Below are 16,583 nucleotides of genomic sequence, written 5' to 3' on the forward strand. Positions count from 1 at the left end.
GCAAGAATTTGTAGAAGATTTTCAGTCTTCGGTTTGCAAAAGAAGAAGAAATTGAGCGCAACATCACTTTCTTCTGGATATACCAAGGGGTCCAGGAAAGTCCGTACGAAAAAATAATTCAAGTCACTCCAGTTATCTTGGAAAAGATTATAATTTAATTATTTTTTGACTTCATAGGTCACACAACCATGGAAGATATACAGGAACTCCTGAAACAAACCGCCAGGCATTTAACCACTGCTGGGGCTTTGTCAGGCTGATATCAATTGAGAATTTGCAAGCGTTTCTTATTTTAAAAACAACGTGATGCCTGGGTGCATCAGTTACACAAACATAGAAAGAGGACTGTTCTACCTACTGGTTTAGACACTGATACAGATGAGTTTGACGCTTCTGGGCTGTGGCCATTTGACTCTTTGTTTCTGGAGTGGCTGGCTTTCTTGTTCAGGCCTCTTAAAAAAAAAAACAGGGGGTTCCACAAGTGTAATACTTTGAGCAGTGACCCTAAATAACGAGGAATAGGAATACCAAATAATGTGTATTTCTGGAATTCTATACAATAATTGCTAGACTCATTAAAGGTTTATTTCAGGCACACTTCAGGAGGTGAGTCACTGTTTTAGTCTGTTCTTAAACAGCTCAAATTCACAATGTGGATAGAAACCTCAAAAAAGCATTTACAATAGAACAGGCATCCATTTCGGGCTATGGGCCTCATCACGAGTTGGGTATTATCCCGATTGGGATACCGCCCAACTTTATTTGCATTAGTGCCCACCCGTCCGGCAGTATTACTCCCAGATCATGGGTTGGGTGGTAAACGTTACTCCCCATTCCCCTTTGGGTGTAGTGGACCCAATGGGGAATTTTCTTTACAATTACTGCACGGTAATAACACTCACGGTAAATGAGCCAAAAAGTTGGCATTTTCCCAGTGTTTTTACACCCAGCTCTGAGCTGGGGTAAACACGCCAGGCTTGAGATTGGGCAGAACGGTAAATGCAGCAGTAACCCCATTACCGCCACATTTAAGGTCTACCGCCCAACTCTGCCCTATATTTTTTGCTTTTCGCAAGTTGCAGTTATAGCATGTTTTTTCTGCCGTTGTCTCTGTTACGATCATCAAAAAAACATTCCATCTCGTTGTCCTTGGTCACTTGACAAAATCCTTGTGCCTAAAAGCTTGTGTACAGTGTAGAAATGTTTGGTCATAGCACACAAAGTGGCCCTTGATTTCATTGTGCCAATTAATGCTTTTTTGTACTGTGTCTATCTTTCCTATCTCCGTGGCATGTTGTTCACAATGTTTGTTTGCATGTATGTGTGCTGCTTTCCCTGCACTATTCTAATTTCTTTAATACACAGTTGTGAACCCTCCCAATGGTATGTATTTTGCCAACCTCGGAAGCCTGAAATGTAGGTGCACGCAGGCTTTACATGTGGCCAAATTTGCACCAGACCTGCATATGAACTGGCCTGCTGTTACATCTCAGTTACCAGTTTAATGGGATCCACTATAGAGTGTAATTTTCTTTCTGACTTTGAGAACATTCAGACATGTAATTGCTCATTTTACTATAGCCGGTAAGATAGCTATAGCTGCAAACATAGCTCAGTAGGCTGCTGTTCACTGCTGCAATATGTGTGTGATTTGCAGGTTCGAATCCCGGCAAACGCAACTCAGCCTTTCATCCTTCTGAGGTTGATAAAGGAGTAGCAACACAGGTTGGGTTATATTTTATGCATATTTGTTCTATATAAAGTGCTTAAGCATAAGTGTTATATAATAACACATCATTATCATTTGGCCTTGTATGTCTGCTTGCATTCAGATTCATTTGGTAATTTGGGCCTATACACACTGATATTAACAATACATATGGTAATCCATTCTTGTATGAAATGTATATCACATTACTGTGATATCGTAATCATATTTTTCGTAGTGTTCTTAGGAACAATGCTATGTGATGTCACTTCCTGTTTTGTCAAGGGGTGAAAGGTTGTGTTCCACTGCTTCCTGTGATGTCACTTTGGGGAGGGGTCTAATGACATCACTTCCTGTGATGTCATCAAAGGTCAAGGGCAGTGTGATGTCACTTCCACTAGCCAGGCATTTTGGTGAAATGATGTCCCTGAGCGCAGGGCAAAAACCGCAGGATGGAATTGGACCAAATAAGAAACAACTTGGGCCTGAAGCATTGCCTCGGTTTCCAAGGGGGGCTGGGGCTATTTCGTCCAGTTTTTAAAAAAATATTTAATGTGGGAGGGGGCGCACCCTTCTCCCAAAATTATAGGTGCATTTTTCCCATGGTGCTTTGCAGTAGAGGCTTTTCAGAAATAAAAAATCAGCCATTTTATTTTTACTCGATGCAAACAAATATTGCGATAATTACTGTGAAAATGCGAAAAGAAAAAGGGGAAAAAAAGCTTTCTGGAGGTGGAGAAAAATGAGGAAGTCACAACAGGAAAGAGTTGGGGGGGGAAGAGGACTTCCTGTGAATTTGGGGAATTGGGGCTGGTCTGAGGAGCCAGTCACGGCTAGAAAGTTTTCATATTACGGCAGTAATATTAAAACCGGGCGTTATCGCTCTGATTACAGCGCGAATATCGTGATAATTACCACAGTAATTATCAGAGAATGAAAACTGGGAACAAAAAAATAAATGGGGGAGACATCTTTTGTCTACTAGGCAGGGAGAAATGGGTCTCTGTGCCAGTGGCCGAGGCCAGTAGACCCCAAAGAAACCTATTGGGGCAACATGTGCAGCGGCCACGGCTAAAGTCTGTGGCCACTGGCCATGGCCGTAGGCCAGGACGAGTGGGCTTGAAAGAAACCTAGTGTATTAAAAATACAGTGGGCATGGCCAAAGACCATGCTCACTGGCCAGGGCCACAGGCCATGGCTAATGGGTCCCAAGAAAACGTATAGGTGCATCATGTACAGTGGCCAAGGACTAAGGCCATGGCTAGGTGCCCTTCACTAAAATATAGTATAACAAAACTCTTGAAATTCATTAAAAACACCTTAGTTAAGGGCCAGTTAAGGCAATCAGATTTAACATAAAACCCTTGAAATTCAGTGGAAGTGGGAAGTGATGATCATATTAACTCAGAGTACCTCCTGTTGCAATACACATACATAACAGATGGGATTCAGAATGACAAACAAAATTAGAGGCTGTCAAGATAGCTCATTGGGTTGAGCGCTCACTGCCACTATTAGTGTTTGATCTGCAGATCCCAGATTTGCATCTCGGCTAGGCCAACTCAGCCTTTTATCAGAGGTCGATAAATGAGTACTAACTCCAGTTGGGTGGTAATGAATGTATTTGTGTTGTATGTAAAGCGCTTAGGCATAACAGCTGTATAAAAACCACATAATTACATCCTAGGGGTCATCAATGGGGGGGACGCCGAGTCAATATGATCATCATATCCCACATGCACTAAATTTCAAGGGTTATGTTGCGTTAAATCTGATCACCTTAACTAACTTTATTTCATGGAATACATACACACACATATATATATATGCCCACATGTATGAGGGGTTCCACAGGACACAGGGCATAAGGCAGCATGCAAAGCTATCTGTGCTCCCCTGGCCCGCAACCCACCATTATTTTGCAACTGTGTTTTTTGCAGGATGTCGATGTATGGATCCCTTGATGTTAATTTTCTCAAGTTACCCTTTTTTGTGATTTACACTTGATTGGGTCTTGGGCTTACAGCCTTTCCATTAAGTCTGGTGTAGTCCTTGGTGACTGATGTCCCACTGAATTATCTGTTGATCCAGACTTGCAAAAGGGACCGTGAGAACAATTCTGCGTGAACATGTTTGGTATTTCTTGTGCATAACACATTCTTTCCTTGTACGAGAAACTTAAACTTACCCAGGTTATGCTTAGTAGAGTCTGTCTCTTGTATGAGTAAGTGTCGAGCTCCAGCGGGAATTTCAAATATTCTTGTGTAACCTTTATAAATATAAAGAGGGATAATGTTGGTAGATAAAAGCCGGCAGTCTCATTTATCAGTTTACGATGCATACAACATGACATATGACTGAATACATGGCAATTCTGCATACCTATCCTCCAGCTAAAAGTTATCCTTGATGTGTCTCAAACCAAACATTTATACACAAAATACAGGCTTTTCTCCCAATAACTTTACTTTGAGCCTTCCTCTCCCCATGACACCCTTTCTTCCAAAACCCTTTCTTCCATCATGATGAGTGTTTATGTTGGACCCAGCACGCCTTCTTCACTGACCACCATATTGTAGAGAGCAGCACTCATTTGCAGTTCCCTAACGCGAGGCGGTAAGGGCGGCCTGTGAAGGTCTCTTCCCCATGTTGGGCATTGTGGGGGTATTCTTGGTTGAGGTGTGTGGTATTTTATTTGAGCATATGATACCTACACTTTTGCTAACTCTTTGTTGGATCAACCCTCCCTGCCCCACCGCCTGGGCTTCAGAAAGACTGGCGGTGGCAGGGCGGGGGCAGATTAAGGAGTACTCACTGGATCCAATAGGTTGTTCCTACTCATAACCCCCCACCCGCCACCCCGTTTCACCCTTGAGTTGTTGGATAGTGTGGACAAATTCATCTTCAGTTCAGCTGCCTATGCCTAGAGCTAGCACCAGGAGCCATGGGGAGGCACGGCAAAACGCCTTAGTGGGCCGCACCACCGTGCTTTTCGCCTTGCCTGCCCACCTGTTGCATGCTATGATAGGTTATTTATAACACGCTTAATACCCAGAGGTTTCTAAGCGCGGACCCGAGGATCGAACCTGTGTTGCTCCGTGTCGTTTTGCTTCCGAGGGGAACACGTTGCCGCTGAGCTTTCCTCCCGGGACTAACTATGATGTCCATTTGACAGTATGCTGCCATGCTGGCTGCTTGTGCCAATGCATGTCACGTTGGGTATTCTATTCTGCACCGGACTAACCCAGAGGGAATTGGCAGAGCCTCTGCACGGTGATGAATTATGCATTAGTATCCTGACGCCCTTTCTGGCTATTTGTGGATCCTGCTTAAGAACGTGCACTCGCCCATCTCTTTGCTTGTGAGTCATTTTTTAGGTCGTGTCCTGCAGGTTCTGAAATCAACTATCTGCAGTCTCTGCATGGGTTACTGCGTCTAAAGTGTCTGAGTTTGTCTTGGGAAGTAGTAGAGCTGATCATTGTCTTCTGTTGGGCCGCTTTATTTTCTCAACCTGATTGATTTAAAATAGAAGAAATATACATGTATTTTTTTTTTTAAAGCAATTGTAGCTACGTTTTGTGTCAACTGCTGTTTGGTTAAAGGTCGGGGGCCTAGCTCATGCTTTATGTCCTCAACTCTGACGTGACAGCACTGTGAAGAGGGGAACCAAGGCTAAAGCGCCACATGAAACCGCGCTCCGCAATGAAAACAAAGGACCAGATGCATGTTTGTCCGATGCACTCATGCACAGTAGAGAGGGCCAGTTTCACCTGTTATCAGCGCTAGAGGGTGCTGTTGCCTTAGGAATAATAGTGTAGAGGAGGAGCCAAGTACCCCCACTCCACCTACCCCGCCTACATTGTCTGAGACATATGAACCAAAGTATCTGACGTATACTGAACAGATAAACCAGCAAAGAGAAGAGCATGGGCTCCATTCGGTACCCATAAGAGTACCTATACCTAAGAGAATATGGGAGGTAAAGTACCCATTGAGGAAACCATACTTGCATCCAAGACAATATGATGGCCATTTGAACGAGATTCCTGATGAAACGAAGAAACTGAATGACCAGGATGAATGGTGACGTCATACAAAGCTGAATCGACACCCGTATAGAAGGATAACCAGACCAGAGAGGCAGAAGGTTCATAAAGAACAAAGAAATACAGAGGATAAGTGACATATTGGGATCAAGATGAAGAGACTTATGCCACAAACCTGATGAAGAGAAATTACAGGAGTATCGGAGAGGTGGGCACCATAAGTTCTTTTCTTTGCTTTGATTGAATGTACAAATTTCTCATTCAGTATCAGATAATATTGATTTTAACCTGGAGCTGCAAGTTCAAACCTAGTCCTATAGCACAAGGACCGTGATAAACTGAAAACAAAAAAACAAGGCAACTCTGCCTTATTATAACTGGCGCATCTCAGTTGGCCCCTCTATAGGGGCCTGATGAAGAAACTTAGTTAGTTTAAACATGTACAGATGCAATGAAACGCAAGCAGTAAAGTGATCATGAAGCTAGCCACATGATTAAATAGATTAGACAGCGGCAAGCGCCAACATACACCTATATACCTCATAGATACATATGGATTAAGTAAAGAATGAATGTTTCCTCTCCATATAAAACAGTACTGAACAACGAGGAAGGCCTCATTTCAGTGTTGCAGTAACAAAAAACAATTGAATTAAACAGAATATATTTCAGCTAAGGAGTTGACTGAGCCAAGAAAGCCAAGGTCTTATCAAACTGGAATTGGCTGACATTAGATACAATTAACGTGAAAGAACAGAAGCTCCTGTTCAAGAAGGTCAAGCAAAAACAAAAGACGTCAGAGGACAAATAAAGAATAAATCAAATACACAAAAAAGCTGAATTCATCTTGTCCAGTCACGTGATGGAAGAAAGTTGGACGGATGAGAACACCACACCTACGCATGGAAGCCGGATAGTACCCATACCCCTTAAAAATTCTCAGCGAACAGTACAGACTCAAGGCCAACTTCAAAGTACTAATTGACACTGGACTATTGAGGTGATAATGGATCAGATTTTTAATTGGTGGGAAGCTGGTATCAAGGCAAGCTCAACCGCACCTGGTTGTTTGGTCTGCGTGCTGCTCACGTAGGTGGAAAATTACTGATGGGGCTAGTAGCCAACCAATTGTAAGGGACCACGTAGTTTGTGGTCCTATAGTTTATGTAGCCAATGGGACGTCGTACATTTAGTGACGTTCATAGTGGCCATTTTACAGATATAGAACCAATGCTTAGTTATTCACTTAGGACCAATCCCGCTTCCCAATAAGTTTCTGAAGTTTGCCACGTAGGATGAGGTTGGTAATGACGCAGGTCTAAACTTCAGTAGTGACACATTTGGTCTATAAAAATGCAGTTTTTTCTTAAATGAGTTAGAGTCAGAGTATCGAGCGATTGCTGATGTTCGTTGTACTCCGTGTTTTAAATACTTGCATTAAAACAGAAAAACTTTTGCCAAGCTATTTGTGTCGTCTGTATTATTGATGTTTGACTTAAATCTGCATCCCCATCCATCTCCAGGGTGTTGCTACTCATCTTAAAGGGCTGAGAGCCTCCAGTTCACCTGGTAGCAGAGATTTGATGGTTAGATAAGATACCATGGGCTGTCAACATAAGTAGTGAGTCTCGGCAATATCACATGAACTTTGCCATACGGCTGACAGGACGTTAAGTTCTCCGTAGATAGTGGTTAGAATAGAAAAAATCCTTGCAGGGAAAGGTTTGATGGGACACCTATTTTCAGATAGAAACCCCTCCCACATGTACGAGAAGCGGATCGGAAAGCGGTCGAGGAGGTGGTAACGAAGGCGGTTATCCCGAGGGTCCGAAGACGAAAAACATGCGAACGGTGAGTGAATAGACCAAAAAGTATGGCAAAAGAATGCATGTGTAGTAAATAACGGAGAGTAACAGAGGGAAGTGGGATAAAATATAATGCAAGAGTGTAATATATATGTATATGGGGAAAAAGATATTGGGCCTCATTACGACTTTGGAGGTTGCCATGCCTGGCTGCCTCCAAAATCGTGTCTGGGTCCGGGTTCCCTGAATGGGGAAATACCGGGCCATTCCGAGTATGGAGGGCCCGGTATTTCCTCCTTCAGGGAACCCGGGCATGGTCCTTCCCCATTCCAATTCGAGCCCTCATAGGGCTCAATGGGAATTGGGAGGGAGCTAACTATGGGCCCATTGCGAATGGGCCCGTTGTTAGCTCCCTGGTCCCCTCGCGGGACCCGCTATGGAAGTCTGGAAAAACCAAACGTCCGGAGCGGGTCCCGCGAGGGGACCTTGTAATTGTGCGGAGTGGCACCGACACCATTACTGATGCCGTTAAACCCATTCCACACAAGTTATAATGAGGCCGGTTGACTTGAGTGTGGTCAAGTAACATATGAGGAAAAATAGTTGTGAGTGGAGCCACGCTATGAGGATACGCCTGGTTCCTCGGCTTTAAAGAGCACTAGCAGAAGCTTTAATTCAGAGCCCCTTTATGAGGGACATATAGGAGATGAGATTGTTTAAAGACTTTCTTAAGGGGAATTAGCTTAACTTCCAATCGGAGCAGATCTATAAGGGAAGACGAGTCTTAAAAGGAGATTGTGAGTAGTACGTACATGTGGCCGGTCTGTTTTGCTTTATGTGGTTGTAAGGTGTGATGACGTCAGAGTTGAAAAATGAAATGTTTTGAGTAGAAGAAAAAAAACGTGAAGTTAAGACGCGAAAATTGATTGTTTAAGATTAAACCTTGATGGTTGTTTTTTTAGCAAGATTAAAGTAAAAAATTGTATTGTGACGGGATTGGAGCTTGCGGCAATTGGTGCTCACTCATAAGTGTATGTTGATTGAAACATAAAACTAAAGGCTGTAACTAAAGCATAAGCGAAGTGGTAGTAAAGAAAAAAGTAAAGATTAGAAATGGAAGAAGTTACGCCATTGGTGCATCTTTGCAATCAGCTTCCAAAGTATGCACTAAACTTAAACAATGCAGTGCAGAATGGGCTAAAGGGACCGCAGACAAAATGTTTATGCCATTGCCACAAGGAGGATCATTATCGAGAGCAGTTTTGCAGCACATGGCGACATATTTGCATGCTGCGTACGCAGGAAAATGTTAGAAAAGCGCCTAGCGAGTCTAGAGCTTTGGAAAATGTATGAACATGAGAAGGAGCCTCCGCTAGACTGGATACTCAATATATGCAAAGACGAGATTAAGAAAGATGAAGGGTTATACCCATTAAGAGAACTTACAGCAGCGACGGGATATAGCAATCCGTCATATGAATCACCTACGCAAAGTAGTGACGAGGGCCCAGAGAAAGATGCCCAGAAAGATGTAACCTCCAAAGTCCAGAGGGACAGGGAGAGACACAATAAGGAAGGAAGTGATCGAGCAAACACATCTTTAGATATAAGGAGAGAAATAAAGAGATGGAAAGGAGATACGGAAAAAACTGATGATCTAGCGCTCCTACAGAACGAATGGATGGGAGGTCAGATTTTACTTAAACTCGATGGTAAAGGCATTGAATATGTAAGACAAAGGGGAGATCAAGACAAACAAGACAGAAAATACAAAGAAAGGGAGGAACGATTGAGAGATGAAGGAGATAAAAGAAAAGATAGAGAAATACAAGAACAGTTATATCAAGAAGAGCAAGCTAAAAAGCAAGAGAGAGCAGAAGAGCAAAGAAAATGTGATACTAAAAGGAGAGCAGCCGATGAACACGAAAGGCGAAGAGAGAAAAGAATAGACGATGATGAACAGGAAAGGATAAGAGAAAAGGATACAGCGACAAAGAGATGAGGAAATATAAAGGGCATATGACTGAGGGATATGAAAAGGAAAGAGGAAGATTGAGTAAGAGAAGAAGCGAGAAACCGCAGAGAAGTCGATGATGACATGGAACGTAAAAGAAGGCTGAGAGCACGAGATCTCAAGTATTTGGAAATGGAAGTAAAAAATCCAAATCCATGGGTAGCATGGGAAGACATAGAGGAATTCTTTCCCGGGTCCGAGTCATTACCACGTACGTCTAGAGTAAATCTAGTAAACAAATTTGACTCACAAAGCATTGGGGATACGATTGATAAAGTTTACCATGAAATGCAAGCCCAGAAAGAAAATAATTATCGTCTTGAGAGCACTTAGTTGTATGACACAGAGGGTGCCTCCTGTGGTGCGAGACATAAGGAGCTGTCTTTAGACAGACTAACATTAAATAGAGATGATGATGAGAGGAGTTACATGAGTTGGGCACAAGAAGTATCAGACGAAGAAAGGGAAACCTTCCCGAGGGAAAAGAGAAGTGACATATGTGGTCAAGAGGGAGGTTCACCTATGGAAAGGGGGTACAATGGTCAGATTCAGAAATACCTATGTCTAAGGTGTCAGAACAACTGACACAGTAAGACTGACATAAGGGGAAACCACATAGTCAGAGAGGGGAGTCCCCACCTTATGTAAGCAGGCTAAGATCATTGGCAGGTAGACGGCGATGTGGGAATGTTACTCCAGCGGTAGATAGACAAATGATGAGAGATGAGAATGAGTTTGGAGCATCACAGTTCCCCTTGTTAGAAAAGGGAGGGGCCAGGCCACAGTATATACAATGGCCCCAGATGGACAGGGAAAATTTAAAATGTAAACTCCCGAATGTAACTTCCGGTTCTGGAAAATGGATACATGAGTTATAAAAAATGACGGGAGGGAATACATTAGCTATAGGGGATATTAAAGGTCTTCTAATCACCATACTTGGTGAGAGATCTGATGACGTTTGGACACGGGTAGGGTACCCTGGTGTGACTACAGTCAACATTGCGCATGATGCAGTGCCGTTTAATAATTGTAGAGCATCAATTTGGAAAGCGCTTCGAGTACTATATCCGAACACTTCCGATATGGGAGCTATAATGACAAGAAAAATGAAGGAGGGAGAGGACCCATTGCTTTATATTCAAAGTTTCCAAGACGCAGGGATGCTTGAAACACGTGAGGCTTGGGGAAGTCTATACCTGTATTTTATCATATATTATGCCAAGGGCTGCCAGAACAAGTACAGAAACAGCTCAAGAAATGAGTGGGGATAGAAGCAAAACCATGGTCGGAAATCCAGTTAACAATTGCACATTATTGCAGACTCCTGCAGGAATAGAATCGCAAAAACAATGATGCACGAAAAGGTGAAGAAGCAAAGTTAGTTCAGAAAACGTTATCTAAGTATGCCATTGAAGGGGCAATGTTAACTAACGTGGGCAGCACAAACTCGCAGCAGGGTACACATGCCACAAGTAAATAACCATCGACAATTGATCAGACAAATAATGGATATGCTCCATGAGGAAGGGGATATCGAGGGAGAGGTTGGCAGGGTAATCAAGGGTATTGGCAGAATAGTCAGGGAGGTTTTCAGAATGGGCAACAAGGGTTTCAGAATATGCAAAATGGTAATCAAAACATGCAATATGGCCAGATGGGAAGACAACCTCTTGTGTGTTGGACATGTGAAATGACAGGGCACATTGCGCGTATGTGTAGAAGCCAAGGGATGGTACAGAATGATACAGGGAATGCCAAATCCACCTACATATTCGCAGCAGGGCGGAAATGGATTTGCGCACGATCAAACAATGCAGCAGCAAGCCCTGAGAATGCAGCAAGTCTTGAAGTCACAAAACGTAACAAGCAATCCGCCTCAAGGACAGTCGCAGCAATCTCCTATGCAACTTCAACAGAATACGAACACAAAACCGTCTATGACACGTAGAATAGGAGGTGTTATTGTTGATGGAGGAAATCCATTAACGGGTGATGGAGTGAGTCTGTACCCGAAATAGGACAGCTCACTGGGAGACCTGATGTGTTCAGTCCTATCTATTGTGCCAAATCCTCATGAGGAGCCAAGGGTAGAAGTAATTATAGGTGGCAAAGCTTTTTCCTTCTCAGTGGACATGGGTGCAACACGCTTGTGCATGCTGGAGGGCACATTTTCAATGTCTGGTGATGCAATGAATACTCAGGTCTTTACAGGAGCAACAAGTCATGTTCCTTTTACAAAAGAATTACCAGTCTCCTTAGGAGAATGTGATATGAAAGTGCCACTGCTTTACTCGAGGTAAACACCTGTCAACATCTTAGGACGAGATTTAATGACAAAAATGAATATGACCATTTTGTTTACAGACAATGGCATAGTATGCTCAACACTGGGAATGCATCTAAAGGTATGCATCAGGATCAGGGCATACGCAGGGCAAATAGCGCCTAGAGTGATACCGTTGGAACACAAAGTGTTCCATTATGGGATACGTATTTTGTTAACATGGCTGCCAGGACTAGTAGGCAGAACCATGAGGATACCAGATGAGTTTCTATTTAGACCGCAGATACCAATGGACGAAGAGGAGGGGCACATTCTCCCCTTAGACATAGAAGCTGCTATAATCCGAGGAAATATGGCTTTGCTTGATGCAACTGATGATAAAGGTAGACGATGGAGCACAAAAATTGCCACTGAGGAAGGCTGCAGAGTGACTGACGTCACTGAGGAGGACTTGTTTGGAGATGACAGATCTGACGATTTTGTGATTATTGAAATGTCCATTGTTCATTGGGTCAAGGCGATTAAGAGAGAGGTCCCGCAGAGAATAATGTTGGCAAAGAAGCGTCCTGAATATTTTGATGAAGATATGGCGAAAGTGCCAATTTCATTATGGACTACTGGCCCCTATGATGTAAGCTTACTGAAAGAAGTTGGGGAAGTGAAGATTAAATTGAAACCAGGAGCAATTTTGCCTCGAGCACGGCAATATCCCAGTTCTCGAGAAGCAGATGAAGGCATTTTTAAGAAAATTTCTGCCATGATGGACCAAGGTATCTTAGGGACGTCAGAGTCACCATGTAAAACGTCAGTTTATCCTATCAAGAAATCTAAAGGAGGGTCTTGGAGACTAATACAAGACCTTTGCCCAATAAACAAAATTTTAGAGGCCGAGTTCCCTCTAGTCCCGAACCCGTCTACAATTCTATGTAATATACCTGTTGATGCACGATATTTCACAGTGATTGACTTGAAAAATGCGTTCTTCTCAGTCCCACTGCACAAAGACTCACAAGATTTGACATAGTTTACTTTTAGACAAACACGATTAAAAAGCACAAGGCTGCCCCAGGGGTACTGTGAGTCCCCATCAATTTTCAACAGAGTCCTCCAGGTGGACTTGAGCAATGTTGCTTTAGAGAGTGCTGTGCTGCAATACGTAGATGACATTTTAGTTTGCAGCACCACAGGGGAAGAGTGCAGGTGCAATTCTTTTCAGCTGATGATTATACTTGCTGACAAAGGTTACAAAGTTGACAAGGAAAAGTTACAATATTGTCAAAAAGAAGTGTTGTATATAGGCCGATTAATTTCACATGAGGGAAAGACTGTCACCCCTGAAAGAGCTGAGGCCATTTTAAAAACAGCCAAGCCACACACGATAAAAAAGATGCAGCGTTTTCTAGGATTATGCAATTATGTCAGAGCTTGGGTCTTCGACTACAGCTCATATATGAAGCCCCTTTTACAGGCCTTGAAAAAAGCATAGGCAACAAAAGAAAAAATTGTGTAGACTGATGAAATGGAAGAAGGGTTTGATGAAGTTGCGTTCGCCATAGAAAAGGCTACAAACATAGTGATGGGATGCTCCATGACATTATTTGTTGAACACGCATTATTTGCTATTTTAGAAAAAACGAAAGGCACGTTGACTACCCAAAGGGCTTCTGCCTATGAGGTAATCATATCAACTCCAGTTATTAAAATAGTTTGATGTAAAATAGGGAATCCAGCAATGTTTATAGCTGAACCAATTACCGAAGGAGAGCCTATACACGATTGTGCGAACTATGAAGAGTTCTGTGATGAGCTCCGTAGAGTAAAGGAGAATGCGCTCGCAGGGGGAGAGGTTGTCTTCATTGATGGATCCTCAAGAATCGATCAAAAGGATAGACAAAGATATACAGGTGCCACTGTGGTGAAACATCTGGCAAATGAAGAATTTTGATTGCTCGTTAGTACTCTATTGCCATCTCATTATTCTGCACAAGCTGCAGAATTATTGGCGTAGATACCCACAGTCGAGAATCACGCAGACCAGGAAGTAACAGTGTACAGTGACTCCGCCTATGTGACGTCGACGCTGCACACATGATTAGCCCACTGGAAAAGGAGGGCTACCTCCGCGCGGACAGCATGCCAGTGCAGCACGCAGCCTTATTGGACCGACTCATTAAGGCACTACAACTCCTGGTGAGCATAGCAGTCGTTAAATGCGCAGCTCTCACGAAAGGGAGATATTTGATCTCTTGCGGAAATCAAGCAGTAGAAGCTAAACCCAAGCGCATAGCAAATACAGATCTAGGGATGATGAAAATCCAAACCATTAATGTGAATGAAAGAATGACTGTGATGACGATTGTGGATGCGGGATATAATCATATGCCTAAAACACAGATAGTGGAGCTTCAAGGAGAGGCACCGCAAGAGGAAAAGAATTTGTGGAAACGAAGAGGGTGTTCTTTAAACCCCTCTGAAGCATTGTGGCAACAAGACAGCACTGGTAAACCAGTGATGCCTATAGCCTTACTAAGGGTAGTGCTAGAACAGCTACAATACCCTCCGCATACAACTAGTGAGAATCTTGCTGTAACCATTGCTGAGGATTGGTTCGTATCGAAGCTAATGGAGCATGTTGCATTTTTTATGGTAAATTGTATTTTTTGCCAACAATTCATGGCTGCGCATACACTGCACATAGTGAGGGGGGTTATCCCAAGACCCAATGGTCCTTTTCAGTCCTTGCATATCGACAATGTCGACATGATACAAGTTTGTAATGGATATAGATACCTATTCGTTGTAGTAAGTTCTTAGTGTGCAAAGTGTTTCCAAGATGGGGAGTATGCGAAGTAATGAGATCGGATAATGGACCTCACTTTGTTAATACAGTTTTTGAACAGATCACCTAATTGCCTGGTATAAAACCCAAGTTTGCTTCGGCTTATCATCCACAAGGAAACGGTATCTGTGAAAAGCTCAATGGCCTGTTAAAAGAAAGAATAACTAAGTTGAAGCTTACTTTGAAAAAAGGGTGGTTGCAACCGGGTTCTGCCCACCATCTTACGCCGCACAAAATTGTGACAGGTAGGCAAATGAGGATACCTTTAATGCCTCCATCCCGAGTTACAAGTGATGCTCAGCCAACGTCAGAAATTTTAGGACTTGAATTGCAAAACTATTTGAACTGTTTAACATCTAGTTTTTCTGTAATTTCAGGACAGTTGCAGAGATGAGGGTGTAAGGCAGTACAGAACGCAGAAGGAGATGCTTCAACAATCTAAACTCCCAAATTTCTACGTCCAAGAATCTACCCAGGAGAAAAGGTCCTGATTCATAACCACACAAGGAAAAAGTGGGATGAGCCCTGGTTCAACAGGCTGTTTATCGTTGAGGACGTAACGCCATCTGCCGTCAAATTGCAGAGTAGGTGAGCTTGGATATTCCTAGGAGATATCAAGATCTACGCCAGAGAGACTCCTCTGCCTGCACCCCACTGCGAAGAATCTACAAACATCGGGGAAGAACCACAGCACGGGCAGACGCGATCCATGACGAGGAAGAAGGACGCATAACCTGACAAGTGGAAAGCGTGAAGAACTCTTTAGTTGGGCTATGGTTTAATTTGGACACTCCCCTTTTGAGCTATAGATAAAGGGGAAAAGGACACATTCGAACACTCTGTGCATCCTAGTTGTAGAGTAAAAGAAGATCTGTATGCTTAAAAAACCACAGTAGTTTATTGACTGAGGCACAATTAAGCCTTGATAAGAATAAGGATATGCCAGATTTTGATCATGGACACTGCAATTGGAAGAGGGTACAGTACCCTGAATCCTTTTATACTGAGTTCTTGTTCGGTGTTACTCATGGTGCTACCCAGTGATGACCTTTCTAGGTTTGTGCTTACGTACCTTGAGTGGGTGTTATGTTCTTATCCTACATTGGTGTGGAGAACTTGCCGCATTCCAGCTTTTATTGGTAATCCTGACAATGAAAAGATCAGTAGAAGATTGTTCATAATCATCACTGAAGAGTTTTTTAAGTTGACTGAGTTCAGTGAGGAAAACACAAATGCCCTTATCAACCGATGCAGCACATAGACTGGTCAGTGTGGTGTTGTTTCGTCTAATTGAAGAGTACCTGCATCTCGTTGGAAGACACACAAACGTTCCTAAGAGATTCAAGAAACACTGCAAATCTGAATGTGATCCTGGAAGGAATCATCATCCAGGTGGCAATCTATTCTGAAAAAAATCACAGAGCTGTGTAGAAACATTCCTCTGAAGGACAGATCAAAGAATTAAATGAAGGACAACACTCTTTGTTCATGCTGACAGGGAAGCAACATGTCATCTGGGCTGAAGCAGATTCGAGGCATTGATTGGGACCTAGAAAATGAAGCAGATTTCATAGAAGCTCACCGAGGACATTTTTCTTCATGATAAAGGAACATTTGCATCCTGAATGGTGAAAAAACTGGTTCCAAAGAGAAGGATAAAGTCCCTTCTTAAAGCATTCAGAAAGCAGATAAATGATCAAGGACAAATACAGCTACTTAAAACTATTTAAAAATGCAGAACCATTAAAAAATAATTTTTCCTTCCTTAGCATCAAATGTTTGAGATGGGAAATCAAAGTAGCAATATTGTGTTGCCCCGTGAGGACAGACGTACACACTGTCCCAGAAGCAGATGCTGCAGACTTACTTACCACTGCATTATCT

At 42.8% G+C, this 16,583-nt stretch overlaps 1 protein-coding gene across 2 annotated transcripts in view; it reads right to left on the reverse strand.

Moving 5' to 3' along the window:
* ADAMTS2 (ADAM metallopeptidase with thrombospondin type 1 motif 2) overlaps positions 1–16,583 on the reverse strand; it is a 2,237,498-nt gene that overhangs the window by 445,578 nt on the left and 1,775,337 nt on the right. For both annotated transcript variants that reach the window (XM_069652661.1, XM_069652662.1), the window contains one exon: positions 3,897–3,977. In XM_069652661.1, coding sequence (XP_069508762.1) covers positions 3,897–3,977 — 81 coding nt within the window. The remainder of the gene's footprint in view (positions 1–3,896; positions 3,978–16,583) is intronic.

Source organism: Ambystoma mexicanum, chromosome 3p (genome assembly GCF_040938575.1).
Source record: "Ambystoma mexicanum isolate Mex_15411 chromosome 3p, UKY_AmexF1_1, whole genome shotgun sequence".
Classification (NCBI taxonomy): domain Eukaryota; kingdom Metazoa; phylum Chordata; class Amphibia; order Caudata; family Ambystomatidae; genus Ambystoma; species Ambystoma mexicanum.